At 38.6% G+C, this 15,242-nt stretch overlaps 1 protein-coding gene and 1 long non-coding RNA gene across 7 annotated transcripts in view; both read right to left on the bottom strand.

Annotated features, from left to right (window-relative positions):
• LOC310714680 overlaps positions 1-15,242 on the bottom strand; it is a 181,094-nt gene that overhangs the window by 54,282 nt on the left and 111,570 nt on the right. The gene's annotated exons all lie outside the window — the stretch shown is intronic.
• Positions 1-15,242, bottom strand: part of DCLK2 (doublecortin like kinase 2) — a 77,667-nt gene that overhangs the window by 45,165 nt on the left and 17,260 nt on the right. For all 6 annotated transcript variants that reach the window (XR_014529900.1, XR_014529901.1, XM_083519993.1 and 3 more), the window contains exon 2: positions 14,272-14,606. Coding sequence is in view for 4 of the 6 variants with exons in the window: in XM_083519993.1 (XP_083376119.1) it covers positions 14,272-14,606 (335 nt within the window). In the remaining 2 variants the exon portion in view is untranslated. The remainder of the gene's footprint in view (positions 1-14,271; positions 14,607-15,242) is intronic.

Raw genomic sequence — 15,242 nt, 5'->3', positions numbered from 1 at the left:
TTTGTGGCTATTATTCTGACTGGATCTGGAAACACTGATGTAACTGAAGAAGAAGAAGAAGAGTTTGGATTTGATATCCCGCCTTTCACTCCCTTTAAGGAGTCTCAAAGCGGCTAACATTCTCCTTTCCCTTCCTCCCCCACAACAAACACTCTGTGAGGTGAGTGGGCCTGAGAGACTTCAGAGAAATGTGACTAGCCCAAGGTCACCCAGCAGGACGTGTATTTTAAAAATAACCTTTTCATGTGACAATTATTTCGATTCAGAATAAATGGCAGGCCTTCTTTACACAGCTATGTTTTTAAAAAAACAAAAACAAAAACAAAACAGACAAATTATGAACATGCCTTAAGACCGCATGAGTTCAATATTAATTTCACTTATCCCCCCCTCCCCTCATGAAATAATACCAGAATTTCAAAACAGAAGGGAAAAAAAGAAAATAAACAGAAATGAAAAGGAAGAAAAAGCTATTGGTGATTTTGGGGGGGGAGTGTATAAAGAATTATAGTGCAATTCTGTGCATGTTTACTCAGAGGTAAGCCACACTGTTTTCAGTGGCGCATACTCTCTTGTAACTGTGCTTAGTTTATTATTAAATCTGCAATCCTAGTTTTATCACTTTCAGTCCACTTGTCTAATGACAAAACGTGCATTCATTACCCTCTATGATAACAGTAAATATGAGCTGGAGTACAGGGAAGGTTTGTTGCTGCCTGCAGTAGAAAAACACTCAGAATATCAATGACTTTCAGCACTCTCAAAGATCATTTGTATAAGGCATTTGAAAGCAGTGCAGTTGTCATAGCAGCTAAACCAGAGATAAAAGCTGGCTGAACTTACAGTAAGACCATCTGTAGGCTGAAACATGTAGCACTGAGCATTTGTTTGATTCTATTATCAAGCTCAATGACACAACGTTCTCTCCTCCCAGTATCCGGTTAGCTTTAGCATAACCTCATGATAAAGGATAAATGTCTACATAAGTCTGGAGAAAAAGTAATTCACCTCAACATAGTTAAGCAGTTTTGACAAGACAAATACTTAACTCTTTCCTAACCTGCGTGATCAACAGGAATATCTATCCTCTGTGCAGAAAAAATAATAATTGTTCCTCTCTTTGTAAAGATTTAAAATTAACCACACTCTAAGAGAAATCATACCCACCCAACTCCCGAATATCATTCAAGCCATCAGTTGTGGTGTTCATTGTACAATAGCTGGAAAAGGTGCATGCCCACACTACGAGACCACAAAAGAAAACCGAACACCCTAAGCTGTAAAGCAATTTTGCCCCCTTTTTATCCATTTCTCTTTGTCTACTTGTTCCATGATCTAACACAGATTGGGAAAGCCCTTTTGTGCAGTGCTAGGCATGCAGCTGATCCTTTTACAGTAGCATAATAATAAATGTAAAGAAAATACTAAGAAGGGGTGAACATCACAATGAAGAACAAAGGAGGGGGATTTGCAAATGTAGGAAAATGAGTACTTTTATTTGGAATTTGAAGAGAGGTGTATTGCAGCTATGAAGCTCTGCTTTTCTGAATGCAGTCTCCAAGCTGAATAGTCACATGTGAATATGGCTACCAAAAACTGCATTTTATGAATGTTATCTTTTTCAGATTATGAATACGATAAAGTAAATATACAAAAGGATTATGGTTTCTAATGTAAAGATTTTCTGCTGACTATTATGTATAAGTGGACTCCTCCAATGAGCAGCAATTTCATTATGTTTACATTTGCACATGTGGAATATATTATTTGAAAAGTTCCTGAACAAGCAGCAAGTAAAAATGCTACTAGACACATCTCCATGGATAAAAGGGCTTCTCAGCCATGCTTTTGATCACCTTTATTACCTTTCTATTTAATTTTATGTTTCCATTAGTTTTGGAAGTCCCAGTACTAAAGCTGATTGCTATTGTATTCATTTAACTTGTTAAAGAAAAGCAACACAGCTCATTTTGTTTATAAGCTAAAGCAATCCTGGTCAGCTGTGCTATTCTTGCAAATCTAAAGGTTTACATCTAGGGCTTCTGAGTGGAACCATTCCAGGATAGTTACATTGCTTCCAAGGTGCAGTTAACAATGGTCTCCTGAATTTGGCTCGCTTCCAAGTAAATGAAAACAAGCTTGAACTGTTTCAAGGCAAATAGTGGATGACATTTTTCTATCAAAAGGAATAAAGCCTCGATGAAAAGAAAGCAGCCCTCAACCTCAGATTCAAGCTGTAGTAAAACATCAAGCTAGGGAAAGACAGTTAAATTCTCTTTTGTGCAAGATCTAAATGCCACCTATGGCCTTGGACAATATTAATGTCAAGGAAACAGGATATGGTTTTAACGTTTTGAAAGAGGAAATGCTCAGTTTAACAGACAAAGGAAAGGAAGCTTGAGTGTACAGCACACCCAATAATAATTGGCAGCGGAGTGTGTGTGTGTTTAGTTGAGAAATAATGACAAGCAGCTCAACTAGAAATACTCAGGACTAGGCTATACAGCTGCAAATAAAAACCTTCTAAGTGTGCTGTAAATGTAACACTAGATGAAGAGAGCGAGCTATGGCAAATTCAATGTATTTTTCAAAACGTTTTTCAAAAAAGCATTTTCACAGTGTTTTTTAATATATGTGTAGATTCCACCTCAGTGTGAATCAGTGCTCACTTTGCATGTACAGTGGTACCTCGGGTTACATACACTTCAGGTTACAGACTCCGCTAACCCAGAAATAGTGCTTCAGGTTAAGAACTTTGCTTCAGGATGAGAACAGAAATCGTGCTCCGGCGGTGCGGCGGCAGCAGGAGGCCCCATTAGCTAAAGTGGTGCTTCAGGTTAAGAACAGACCTCCGGAATGATTAAGTACTTAACCCGAGGTACTACTGTATTATTGAAATATAATGGCAGCATCTAATTAAGGACAGCACCCTAGCCTTAATCACAATCTCCTCTATTGCATTCAATAATACAGGTACCAACAATCCTCCAAGCAACATGGCTATACTCTGATCAGAATACTTTAGGTTGAAGACAATGGGAAAACCTAGTAAAACCAATGTGACTTAACTCAGTCATTACTTTCCTTTGATTTCAATTGCCCTACTCCAAGAATGACTAAGATGGGATTCAACTTACTGTAGGAACTTTGAACATGGTTTATTGTTCTTCTCTGATACATTTACATATTTTTTTTAGGGATGTGCAAGCTTAATTGCCAATTTACACATTGTATTTCTAATCACCATTCTGCGCCTGTTCTAATTTAAAGGAGAACTCCCTCATCCTCTCGCGTTAGTACATCCCTATTAAAATTAATGTATTGTTCAGCTAAACTGTCTGAGACCATTGTGTTAATAGTCTGGGGCCTTAAAGTGCAAAATGCAAGGAAAGCTTGCTGTAGAAATAGGTCAGCAACTCATTTCCCATTTCATATCTGCCACCAACAAGCCCAGGCCTAGACTTAAAAAAATTATCTCCGCAGCCTGCAGCATATAGTAGGAGGTGAAAAGGGCACTTCAATTCCTCCCTACTGAATAGCACTGCTTGCTCAGACTGCAGATTGTTTACTGTCAAAGCGTCACAGGCACTTTTATAAAAGGACCTGCATGGGGCAGTGGGAAGACAAATGGATATAAGTGTTTTAATTCTTGTCCTTAAACACTAAACCACTAGATTATCTAGGGGCTGAAACCGAGATACAAAGAAACACACAGTGTTAGCTTAAAGCAACTATAGCTTAATGAACTACATTTTAGAAATAAATTCTCCATAGCTGATGCTTTCTGCCCACAAACAACCCATTATACTGTCAGAATCTAGAGACAGCAGGGTGTTAAATGGTTCTGAAATATTAATGCATGATAAATTGGGGATTTACCAAAAGGGTTTGGCAGATCAATTTGTAAGTATAAAAACAAAAGGCACCAAGCAGTTTATCTGTTGCTGAAGGTATGCTACTAAGCAAAGAAAAAAGCAAACACAAATATATTTGAGCTACTTAACAATATAAGTTGCACCTAAAATAAAACTCTTGCTTACAATTAGAGTATTCCCAAGAAGGGAACTGCAAGAAAAACACTTATCCCAGTATTTCTAATACATAAATGACTCACTGGCCAACTCAATTTAGTTTGGAATAAAAGATGCAAGATTAAACCAATTAAAATGTCAGAATGCAAATTTGAGTTAGTCCTGTCCTCACTGGACAGACTGCAATTACAACTCCAGCTGTGATATGAGGCTGGAAAGAAACTGTGATCTAAAGCTAGATGTGTATGTGTGTGTTTAAATAGATTATTTTATTGTATTTATATTGTTTGACTGAGAGGCACAATGGAAATATTTTAATTAAACATTTCTATGAACAGGAATTCATGTTTAATACATTTAAGGTTCACATAATCATCAGGAAGAGGCCAATTCACTGGTACAGTGCATGCTTTGCATACAGATGGTCCTAGGTTCAAATCCTGACCTCTCTAGTTAAAGTGATCAGGTTCCAAGTAATGTGAAAGACTGAGACCTTGGAGAGCCAGTGCTACTCAGAATAGACAATGCCGAGTTAAACATTCTAACCTAGCACAAGGGTGTTCCCTATATATCTATCTATATTTCTTGAGTGGGCACCTTCTTTGCCATGTCTCTAACATAATTACGATTTGCATGGATATTATCTTAACATAAAGGTAAAGGTAAAGGGACCCCTGACCGTTGGGTCCAGTCGTGGACGACTCTGGGGTTGCAGCACTCCTCTCGCTTTACTGGCCGAAGGAGCCGGTGTTTGTCCACAGACAGCTTCCGGGTCATGTAGCCAGCATGACTAAGCCGCTTCTGGAGAACCAGAGCAGCACACAGAAATGCCATTTACCTTCCCGCCAGAGTGTTACCTATTTATCTACTTGCACTTGATGTGCTTTCGAACTGCTAGGCTGGCAGGAGCAGAGACCGAGCAATAGCTCATCTCGTTGCGGGGATTCGAACCGCCGACCTTCTGATCGGCAAGCCCTAGGCTCTGTGGTTTAGAACACAGTGCCACTCGCGTCCCTCTATCTTAACATAGATGCCATCTATTCACATTTCATGTTTTATATTGTTGTGTCTAGACTTTACACTGACTGTAATCAGGAAGATAATTCATAAGAGGTTGGTTGAGAGCAGCTGAAGTCCTCCCACTTGCACAGCATAATCCTATGCATGGCCTAAGTAGACATTATATTAATGGTGCAGTTAAAATGCACCATGATGTGGCTGCTAAAAATCAAAGCCTCCCCCCAAAACAAAAGCTGCCTCCCATGCATAAGGGAGGCAGGCAGTGCAAGTGAATGGGAGGTTCTAGTCTTTCCTCCTGAGCCAGGGGTGAAAACTTTTCCAAAACTAAATAGAATCCCCTCACCTCCAGCACTTCATTTTCCCATGGAATATTTTCTTGTTCACAAATTCCTGAGTAAAAATCAGTGTTAGAAATTGTGATATAAAAGCTAGGAGTAAAATGGCACCTTAAACCCAGTTTTTGGGAGCAACAACCCAATGCCTAGGCACACTTTTTTATAACGAGAATAAAATGCTGAAAATGAATGAACTGCAGCTAAAATATTATGTTCATTTTTCACATTGGTCTAGTCTTCCCCTGCTCACCCCCCTGATATACTTAAGAGGGTCTCTTCTCCAGTCTTCAGAGACTAGCTGGAAGAGGGGAGGCAGAAAAATATCCTCCTTTCCTTTCCTTCCAGCAGTGGCAGGTTTTTTTTATTGTGTTTTTATTAAAGATTTTCTTGGTTTACGAAAGTAAGTAACATTTTTTACAGATCAGTTTCATCTGTTGAGACATTAGGAAGAAAAGGAGGAAAGAGGAGGAGGTGGGAAAGGTGATTGGGGGTGGCGTCGGGTGGCGATATTTCTATTTTACTTAATATATGTGGGGTTTTGTGTCAGCGTCACTTGTGCAGGTTCTCTTTGTGTTCCTTTGGGGGTGAGAGAGGTTGGGGTTGGCCTAGGGTGTGGTTGTTTGTTTGTGATTGGCTGTGGTGATCTTTGTTTTCATGTGTGAGTGGGGTGGGTGGCTGTTTTGGATCAGGTTAGCCATATTGATTTGTATGCTGTTGGTGGATTTTTGTCATTGTCTTGTTGGGCTGTGTATGTGATAAAGGGGAGCCATACCGGGGTGAACGCATCTTCTTCTATTTGTCCCCATGTCAGTTTCAGTTTTTTGGTTAATTTTTCTAGTAAGGCTGTTTCCCATACTATTTTGTACCATTGGTCCATGCTTACTCCTGACAGGTCTCTGTCGGTGTCTGGTTATGATGTTTCTGGCTGCTGAAAGTAGGTGGGTTATGAGTTCTTTGTGGTGTAAATGGGCATTATTATCTTGGAAGATGTTTAGCAGGGCCAATTCTGGGGTGATTTCTAATATTTGCTTAGTTATTTTACATAGCAGTGGCAGTTTTAATCTGAAATCTTAGGTGCAATACTGCACCCAGAACTCAGAAATTGCTTGCACCAATGAAATTCTCTGTCACAAAATGCGTCTAGAAACACAATGGGAGTTTCGAACACTGGTAACAATAAATGGGTGCCAACTGCAAATAAATATTAGGCAAGCCTGACAGTTTCAAAGTTTGTTGCTTTGCTTACTAAATGCAATTAAAATAAACATGCTAATTTAGATCACTTACTAAGACACAATAAAATTCTCCAATGCAAATTAAAAATGTTCCAATGCAAATTATCCTAAAACCCAATCTAAAATTCTGGATGACCTCATGCAACAGTTTCAAGTAGATGTTAAACAGCATGGGAGCTAATTCAAACTCTGAAGAACCACAATAGAGACTCCAAGGGGCTGAACAGCACCCCCTAATTGCTACCTTCTGAAGTGAAACTACTGGAAAACAAGCCCCCTTGTTCTCAACTCAGTCTCCCCAGAAAAATACCATGGTTGACTGTTTCAGAAGCTGCCAAGAGATCTTGGACAGTCAACAAAGATACTCCTCATCCATCTCCTGACTGTTGTGGTCTCCATGCCAAAATTGGCCCTGAACCCCAAATGCAATGGATATAGAAAATCAGTCTCTAAGCACGCCTGTATTTGGTCACCGTCCAACTGCTCAAGAACCTTGCACAAGACAAAGGCATTTGCAACCAGCCTATAGTTGTTCAAGTCTTCTGGGTCAAATCTAGGGTGGACGCTATTGATTACAATCAGAAGAAAGTGGATCTATTCTAATTTCACCCAGAAAACTTAACAACTGCTTACAGTCAATGCTCATGCTGCATGTATCATTTGAAAATGAGCCAACAACAATATTCATGATAGACAGCAAGGGGAAAGAAAGCATATAACCCCTTGCTGCCAATGGAATTCTGGAATGAGTAAGAAATTGTACTGAAATGTATATTCTTTGGTTTGTTGCCTGATCATCAGACAACCCAGGCAATATGACCAGAAGCACCTAACAGTCTGCCAGTGTCGAAAGACTGAATATCTTTCTGTACTAGTTATTATTAATCAGGCCACTACGGCATACAAAACACAGCAGAGATTACAATTTAATATTCCAGTACAAATCCAAAAAAGATTATTCATGTGCATCTATTTGAGGACAACTTACAGCCTTACTTACAAATAAAAACAGTGATTTGGAAATTGGAGAGCCCATTATTAACCACACTGAAAACATTTGGATTACTTTCACAACTGAAAACAGCATTCAGGAAACAAAAAAATATAATGCACACCCAACAGATGTCTTCATTTAACAAATTTATAAAACTTCATAATACTGAAAGAAACTCTAAACAGAGGTCATGCTACATTTCCTTCCAAAGCTGATAACTATTAAGGCTGTGCATCGGCCTCAGGCAAATCCTGGATATCAAACTTGAATGATTTGGGTTTATCTGGGATTTGCCCAGAGTGGTTTAAAGCAGCCCTGGACTACTCCAAATCGAGCCTACCCAAAGTGATTCAGGTAGGGGGTGGTGGTCATGTGACTGCATGTTTAATTAGGATTTTAAATCCTAATCAAACTTGGGGTCAGTGGCAAGAAGGGGGAGAAAGAGACACAGGCAAGAGTCTCTGCCTGTGCCTTTTCCTCTTCTTCCTGACCACAGACGATGTGTAATTAGGGTTTCAAACCACAATTAAACAAATAGGGCTGCAAAAGGTCCCCAGTTTGGTTCAGGGTCTGGAAAGGGTTAAGGTCCAGATCCTCCTGGGTCAGACTGAACCTGACTCAAAGCACCAAATTGGGCCCCAGACTAGATCAGGTGGACATGCCCAACCCCAGTATATATCCACCACAGTATTAGCAAACATTACAAGGTGTATTGTTTATTAGTACACATACAACTGTCTAGAGACAATGACATTTGATTATTATGAGCTAAAGATAAGCTGTGCATTTTGGCATAAATTTACTCAACTCGTGAACATCTCCCATACTTATACTCTCTAAAGCAGGCACCCCCAAACTTGGCCCTCCAGATGTTTTGGGACTACAATTCCCATCATCTCTGACCACTGGTCCTGTTAGCTAGGGATTATGGGAGTTGTAGTCCCAAAACATCTGGAGGGCCAAGTTTGGGGGTGCCTGCTCTAAAGAATATACAGCAAATCAAACCTATTTAGTTACTTCTAAGGATTAGTTGTGAGTGTCTCTAAACTCAACTGTATTTAGAAGCCCAGGCCTACACAAACCATTTGCCATGGGCGTAGCCATGGGGGGGGGCAGGGGAGCAGCTGCCCCTCCCCCGGATCAAATAAAATAATAGAAATACTTAACTGACCGACCAATTATGTCAGTTCTGCTCCTCCTAACAAAAGTCCTGGCTATGCCCATGAATGCAGGTATCTTATCATGCATATGCAGTATGCAGTATGCATGACATATATGTTTAAAAAAACAGACAGCTGCTGTATAATGCTACAATATACTATGCATTATATATTCACAGAAATATGGAGAGTCATTCTTTCATACAAATATAAAGACACTAGCCATTCCCATTCTAGTTCCTTTCAGAGCCTTTGGGCCAGAACTTCCATCAGCCAATGGCAAGACGGTGCAAGTTGCAGACAAAAACATTTGGAGGAGAACGCTATCGTACATTATCACTTTCATTTTATGAATGCACTGGTGATAAAAGCCAGAGATTTAAAATGCCAACTGATAACTGTAGAGCCATCTAGATAACCAGAAGAACGTAATGGAAATAAGAGCAAATTATGAGGTCAATAGAAAGATTTATTGATTGTACCACATGTTCAATCTAATGGAGTGAACAGAATTACCAGAGAGGCAGGTGGTACAGGGAATGTTAGCTATAGAACTGTAGTAATAAAAAAAAAGTTCCAGGCAGAATGAGAGGCAGCCCAAAGGCAGATTATCATCCATCAAAGCAACCCTCACACCATGGAGGTCTGACAAATTGGCAAGGATATTATAATATACGGGCCAAAGAACAGGACGCAGCTTAAAAGAATAACAAAGAAGCCGCTTTAATGAGAGAAGATAAAGTTGGAAGTTTCAATGGAATGGCATGCAGCTGGTTAAAATTGACAGACAAGTCCAAAAGGAATAGTGCAGGCTAGCAAAACAGCTTCCCATGCACCCTGTCTCATTCTCCCTAACTATTTTTCTTCATTATTCACTTCGTTCCTACTTCTCTCAATTATTTTTCTACTAGGTGTTGATATTATTTTCATTAGCTATCTGGTTTTCTATCATTTTATTTTAAAAATCTAATTATTTGTTCTCCTTCAGCTTTTTTCCAGTTGTGGAGCTAACACGTGATCTGCAGGTGCAATTTTGAGGTCAGTCGTAGATACTAACCCAAAGAGAATCACATCTCTCTTAAACAGACCTGACATTACAAGGGCCACTTCTTTGAACGACCCTCTTGGGGATGATGTTCTATCCTAACCTGCTTGTAGTCATATTTGAAATTATGTAAAACATAACATAGTTGTGTTTTTAAAAAAGAAAAAACCCTAATGTTTTCCCATCAATTAGGACACATGCCCATAAATTCTGTTCACAGTACTAACAGTGAGAAGCAAACAAAGGAGTCTGTAAGCTAATTTTGCAGCTTCACCATATGATCTCGTGCACAGTGGACAATAACATGGAATGAGGTGTACTGTTTCAGGAATGAAGGATAATACATGTATCATTGATGTAGCACTGGGAACCAACCTTAGGCCTGCAAGAGAACAGCAGTCATTTGTATTTTATTTAAAAAACAGAAAACTGTAAGAGACAACTGTTAATTCAGTAACCCCTTTTAAAGTCTGCAGAGGTAGTGCAAATAAGAACAAAGCTGTATCAAAGCAAAACTTATTTACTAATTTACCTTCCACCTAGTATGCCAGAATATAAACTAGACTGCCAAACAAGCTAGTTGATGAAAAGCATTGCATTTAGCTCCCTTCCTCCAGTTCTCAACAAATGTATATTAACCTAGATTGGATGTGGAGCAGACAGTTTTCTTGTAGCAGCTGAGAGAAAAATGTGTCATGATCCCACATAGTAGGATGTGATTCATTCCATACCATCCTTTCCGGTTACAATCATTACTGCTTGGCTTCAGTTGCTCTGCCATATAGTTGGGTTATCATTCAAGTGGTCAAGATTTCAATTTGAAATACTTGAAGGACTGCCTTTTCCCAATCTGGGACCTGTGTTCTGCAAGAGAGGGATGGAAGATACCTTCTTGTGATCTTGCTGATGGGCTTTTTGAGGGAATATGGGATAGGAGTCTTCTTGCTGGCAGCGTTTCAGTTATGGAACTTCCTCTCTCTGGATATACAGCAATCACCCAGACTAATAAACAGTTTTAGAAAGCAACTTAAAAACACATCCATTCACGTTGGCATTTGAGTGCTATTTAGGAGAACTAGGCTTAGGGTTGCATTTAACTGGACTCTGCTATAGCCTTGAAGATGCAGATCATTTCATTCTGCCTAAAGGCAGCTACTGAGGCATTAATATATTTGGGCATTGCTTCTTTTGAACTTATGCCACCAAAGAAGATTGTTACAAGCCAAAATGTGTCTGTCAGCATTAGGATACATTGAACACAACCAGATTATATGGTTAACATATTCTGAATTGTATAGAGATGTGTTCTCTTCACTTGTGTTGTATAGGCAATATTAATATCTATGCAGTATTTGGTTCATGTACTTTACAACTCCAGAAATGTATTTAAGCTTTGATGTATAATCTATGTTTATGCAAATGTTATACGTTGGATTTATGATATAATTTTAAATGAGACACTTGTTTGTGTTATGTGCATTATGTGTCCTGGTTCTCTGATAATGCCTTTTGCTTGCATGAATGGAAGACAAAGAATGTATTTTAGCCTACTGCAAAAATATAAATGTTACATTCACTGTTCTGCCTCTGGAAATCAGTAAACGTGTTAATGAATGAATTGCTGGTTGACTAGCCATCTAATTTCCAAATTCTAGAGGGAAAGGTGTTGACATTTACAAAATGGAAGCCTATGGGATTACTTACATTCCAAGGTGAAAAAACAGCTGGCATAATGTTGAAAGCTAAATAAAACAGTAATATCCCAAGGATACGATTCCCTTTCCCCCCACAATTCACAACTGGTGGGGTTTTATGGGTTGGTGTTTTTGGTTTTTGTTTTAAAGCAGGAGAGTAAAATTTTGTCCTTGACTGGTTTTCTCCTGTTTGGCTTTCATTATACCACAGAGAATCAAAGGAGAGAAAAGCTTCCATAAGCTACATAGGGGTTTTGTAAAGAGTTTTCACTTGGCTCTTCTAGTTTAAATCTAGTTCTCTGTAGACTTCAGCAGCCTTTATCTGAAATGGAATTAGCTAATCTAACCAAATCACTAAAATACACATAACAAAAAAATGCAGTGAAGCAGAAGTTATGAGGGGGGGAATTGAAAAATTGTCCAGTAGCACCTTAGAGACCAATTAAGTTTGTTCTGGGCATAAGCTTTTGTGTGCATGCACACTTCTTCAGATACACTAAAACAGAAGTCACTAGACCCTTATATATAGTGGGAGGGTGGGATGGGGTACTTCTCAGAAAGGTAGTAAGAGATGGGTGATTGACTCAATGGGTTATGAGGTTTTGAGTGTAATTCAATCCATAGAATCTGTGGCTAAAGTATATAGCCTTTCACTCTAAAAAGGTTTTCCATTAACCTTTGAAAACGTGTTTCTACTAGCTTTAGGTACTGTTTCATTACAGAAGCCTAGTATCCTTCCTCAGAGAATTATCAAATAGCAAGTGTCTCCTTCCACCTTTCTTTCACACAATCAGGATCTGTTGCCAAGCTAATATATTTCTGATAAAATGAGAAGGTTCAGATTTAGATGCACAAATACATTATCTACTGTTTATTAACAAACTGAGCTGATTTAATTTAAAACCAGGATCCCTGCTTCAAGTAAAGCGAATGCAAAAGTGGAACTAAACTGTGTAAAATGGAAAACTATATGGAAGAGGGGACAGAATTATCCCGAAGTGGAAATATCCTAAAGGTTTCCAGCCAGTCAGTCAAGAACAAGAGCATATCACACTTTGTGGAACATTTTGTTGCTGGCTCCATTTGGGCACTGCAAACTAAAATTAGTAGTGGATTTAGATTTTGTCATGGTGAAACCCTTGGCATATTGGAGTAGGGACTTAGTGGAATCTATTAGCCAGCTTCAGTAAATTACCAGGCTATGCTGTGTTGTTAATAAGTACACATGTTTCCCTAACAGAGAGATCAATAACTGCAGCTGAAGCCATATTGTTTAGAGCTGCCCTAAGGGACAAAAAGACATGTTTTTGTTTTGCTTTTTTTAAAAAAGAAAAAACAAGTTTGTATCCCCCCCCTAATCTATTCCACTCACATTGGCAGTTTCAGCTGTGCCTCATAAAGAGCCTAGAATAAAGCTTGGAGGTTATTTCTACAATCAAGATTCTGGGGCTCAGTTATCAACAATGTTATCCCAAATCCATTATGTTTCAGTAATATTTGACTACTACCTTGGGTAATTGACACTGTGGGTGTCCATGGAACTGTGAATTCAGTGCACCACAGATAACACTCCTGGTGATTATATGACCTTTTCTCACATAAGGAAAATTAAGTAATACAGGAGTCCCAGATTCATGCTGAGTATTATTGAACGTCAATAGATGGTATAGCCTTGAAGAGTGCAATATATTTTAAATATATATTTTTTTAAAAAATATGTACACCTAAGTCTTTAGGGAATGGCAAGGCAAAGATCTGAAATGAATTCAAGTACATAAGTGCCACATAGACTCAATATTTTCCTGTTTGAATAAGATTCAGTCAGTAGCTGAACAAAGGAGAAGCACTACGCTTCCATAGGCACATGATGCTTGGACCCATTCTGGTTGACAAAGATTATTCCATAATCTGCTATTTATATTCTCCTAAGGTAGCTTGCGAAGCAGTTTACTTATATAGCATGGGCTGCAGTTTTGTCAGTTGGGTCTGCGGAGAGAAAGAAGGCTATACCTTCTCATATAATAGTATATATGTTGATCTGTGGCTCCAAGCATACTAAGTGATTCAGCATAAATCATATTCTTTTACCAGAATGCATACTTTAACATTTGGGAGGAAATCTCTCTTGTTTTAAGAGCTTACCGTGTTTAAAAGTCTCATGTATGTGTAGGTGTTCAAGGTCTTATTAAATTCAAAAATCAAACCCTATGTTTGTTTTTTTAAAATTCATCTAATTCTTATGATGTCAAGGAGGACATATCACAATATATATTTTTATAACATGCTGAACTGTGCATTTCAAAAAGAGAAAGTGGAACACGATTCGCCATTTAGAATTGAGCTTCTAACAAACTCCTTTCAGTCTCTTCCAACATTACAATGATATATTAAAAAAGTGCTGCCCAAGCAGATTTGGAGGCATGAGCAATTTACCTCATTAGAAAATAAGTTCAATCAGTTGGTAATTGGAAGCAAAGTGCCTTGTCTGCCAAACTCTATAGTGAGCTTTCATCATGTTAAACTGCAGGAGGACAATACAAGTAAATGAACTTTCATCTAGGCATTGCCGCAGTAAAAGAAAAAGGCTATTTCAATTTCAAGAAGGCAGGAATTGTGTTATATTGTCCAATGGAGTAAGGGGAAGATGTTTGATGAGATTAACTTGACAAGTACAGCTCAACACAGGCAAAAGGTCACTCTGGGTCACTTGAATATTTCAAGTAAATTTAAGATTGCAGTCTTGTAAATTCAACTTACCTGTTTTCCATCCAGTGTGCAAATTCTCTTGACAACTCCAGAATCTAACTTAATAGCTTCTGTTATATCAGTCAACACCTGGTCAAAGGAATGAGCAGTCTTTTTATTCAGCAAAATCCTCACAGCTTTCCGTGGCTTCACTCCACTCCGTATAACGGTTACCAGCTTGGGTTTAATGAAGTCTTTGCTCTCCTTCAGTTCACTTCTTGCAGATGTCAAAGATGTGAGGGATCGAGATGACACAGATTTTATGTTGACAGACCAATTAGGATTAACGTTCTTAGTGTAATCAACTTTCCGAAATGGCTCATTGGATGCACAGACATAGCTTTCACCTGGTGTAGAAGATGGGAGACAAAATACAAACATTATTATTTCTTTCATTCCATTTATTTAATCTCCTTTGTATTCACCTGATATATCCCATCTACCTCATAGGTTTGAGAATGATTTCGATTTAAACCTATCATTGCAGAAAAGTTAAAAAGAAAACACCACACCATCAACTTGATTTCAACTAGATATCTTTCAGGCATCAGATACTAGATAATAATTCACCTATTAAAGTTTTTTGTTTTTTTTTTAACAAAGATGAATCTGGCTGAAAATTAAGCTCTTATTTCATTCTTTACAAATTGCACCTTATTATTTTAATATTTGCAAATTGCATTCCATCCCTCCATATACGAAACCTTACTTCATAATCATGCTTGGATTGGAGCAGCCCTGTGCATTATAGCCACAGAACATATTCAGACCCCTTAGATCAGGGGTTCTCAAATTTCCTATCACCCTTGAGAGGTTTGAAAAAATGCAAGTGCTAGGTAAAATTGCATACAAAGAATTAGGAACAGAACATAGGAAGCTGCCTTATACTCAGACACTGAGGTCAATATTGTCTACTTTAAATGGCAGCGGTTCTCCAGGGTTTCAGGCATTTCTTTGAAGACACCAGGGATTGTATACCTAGC

Source organism: Podarcis liolepis, assembly GCF_965112155.1.
Source record: "Podarcis liolepis genome assembly, chromosome: 9".
NCBI classification, from domain to species: domain Eukaryota; kingdom Metazoa; phylum Chordata; class Lepidosauria; order Squamata; family Lacertidae; genus Podarcis; species Podarcis liolepis.
Note: the sequence above shows the minus strand (reverse complement) of the source record. Positions and strands in the feature narration are given on the sequence as shown.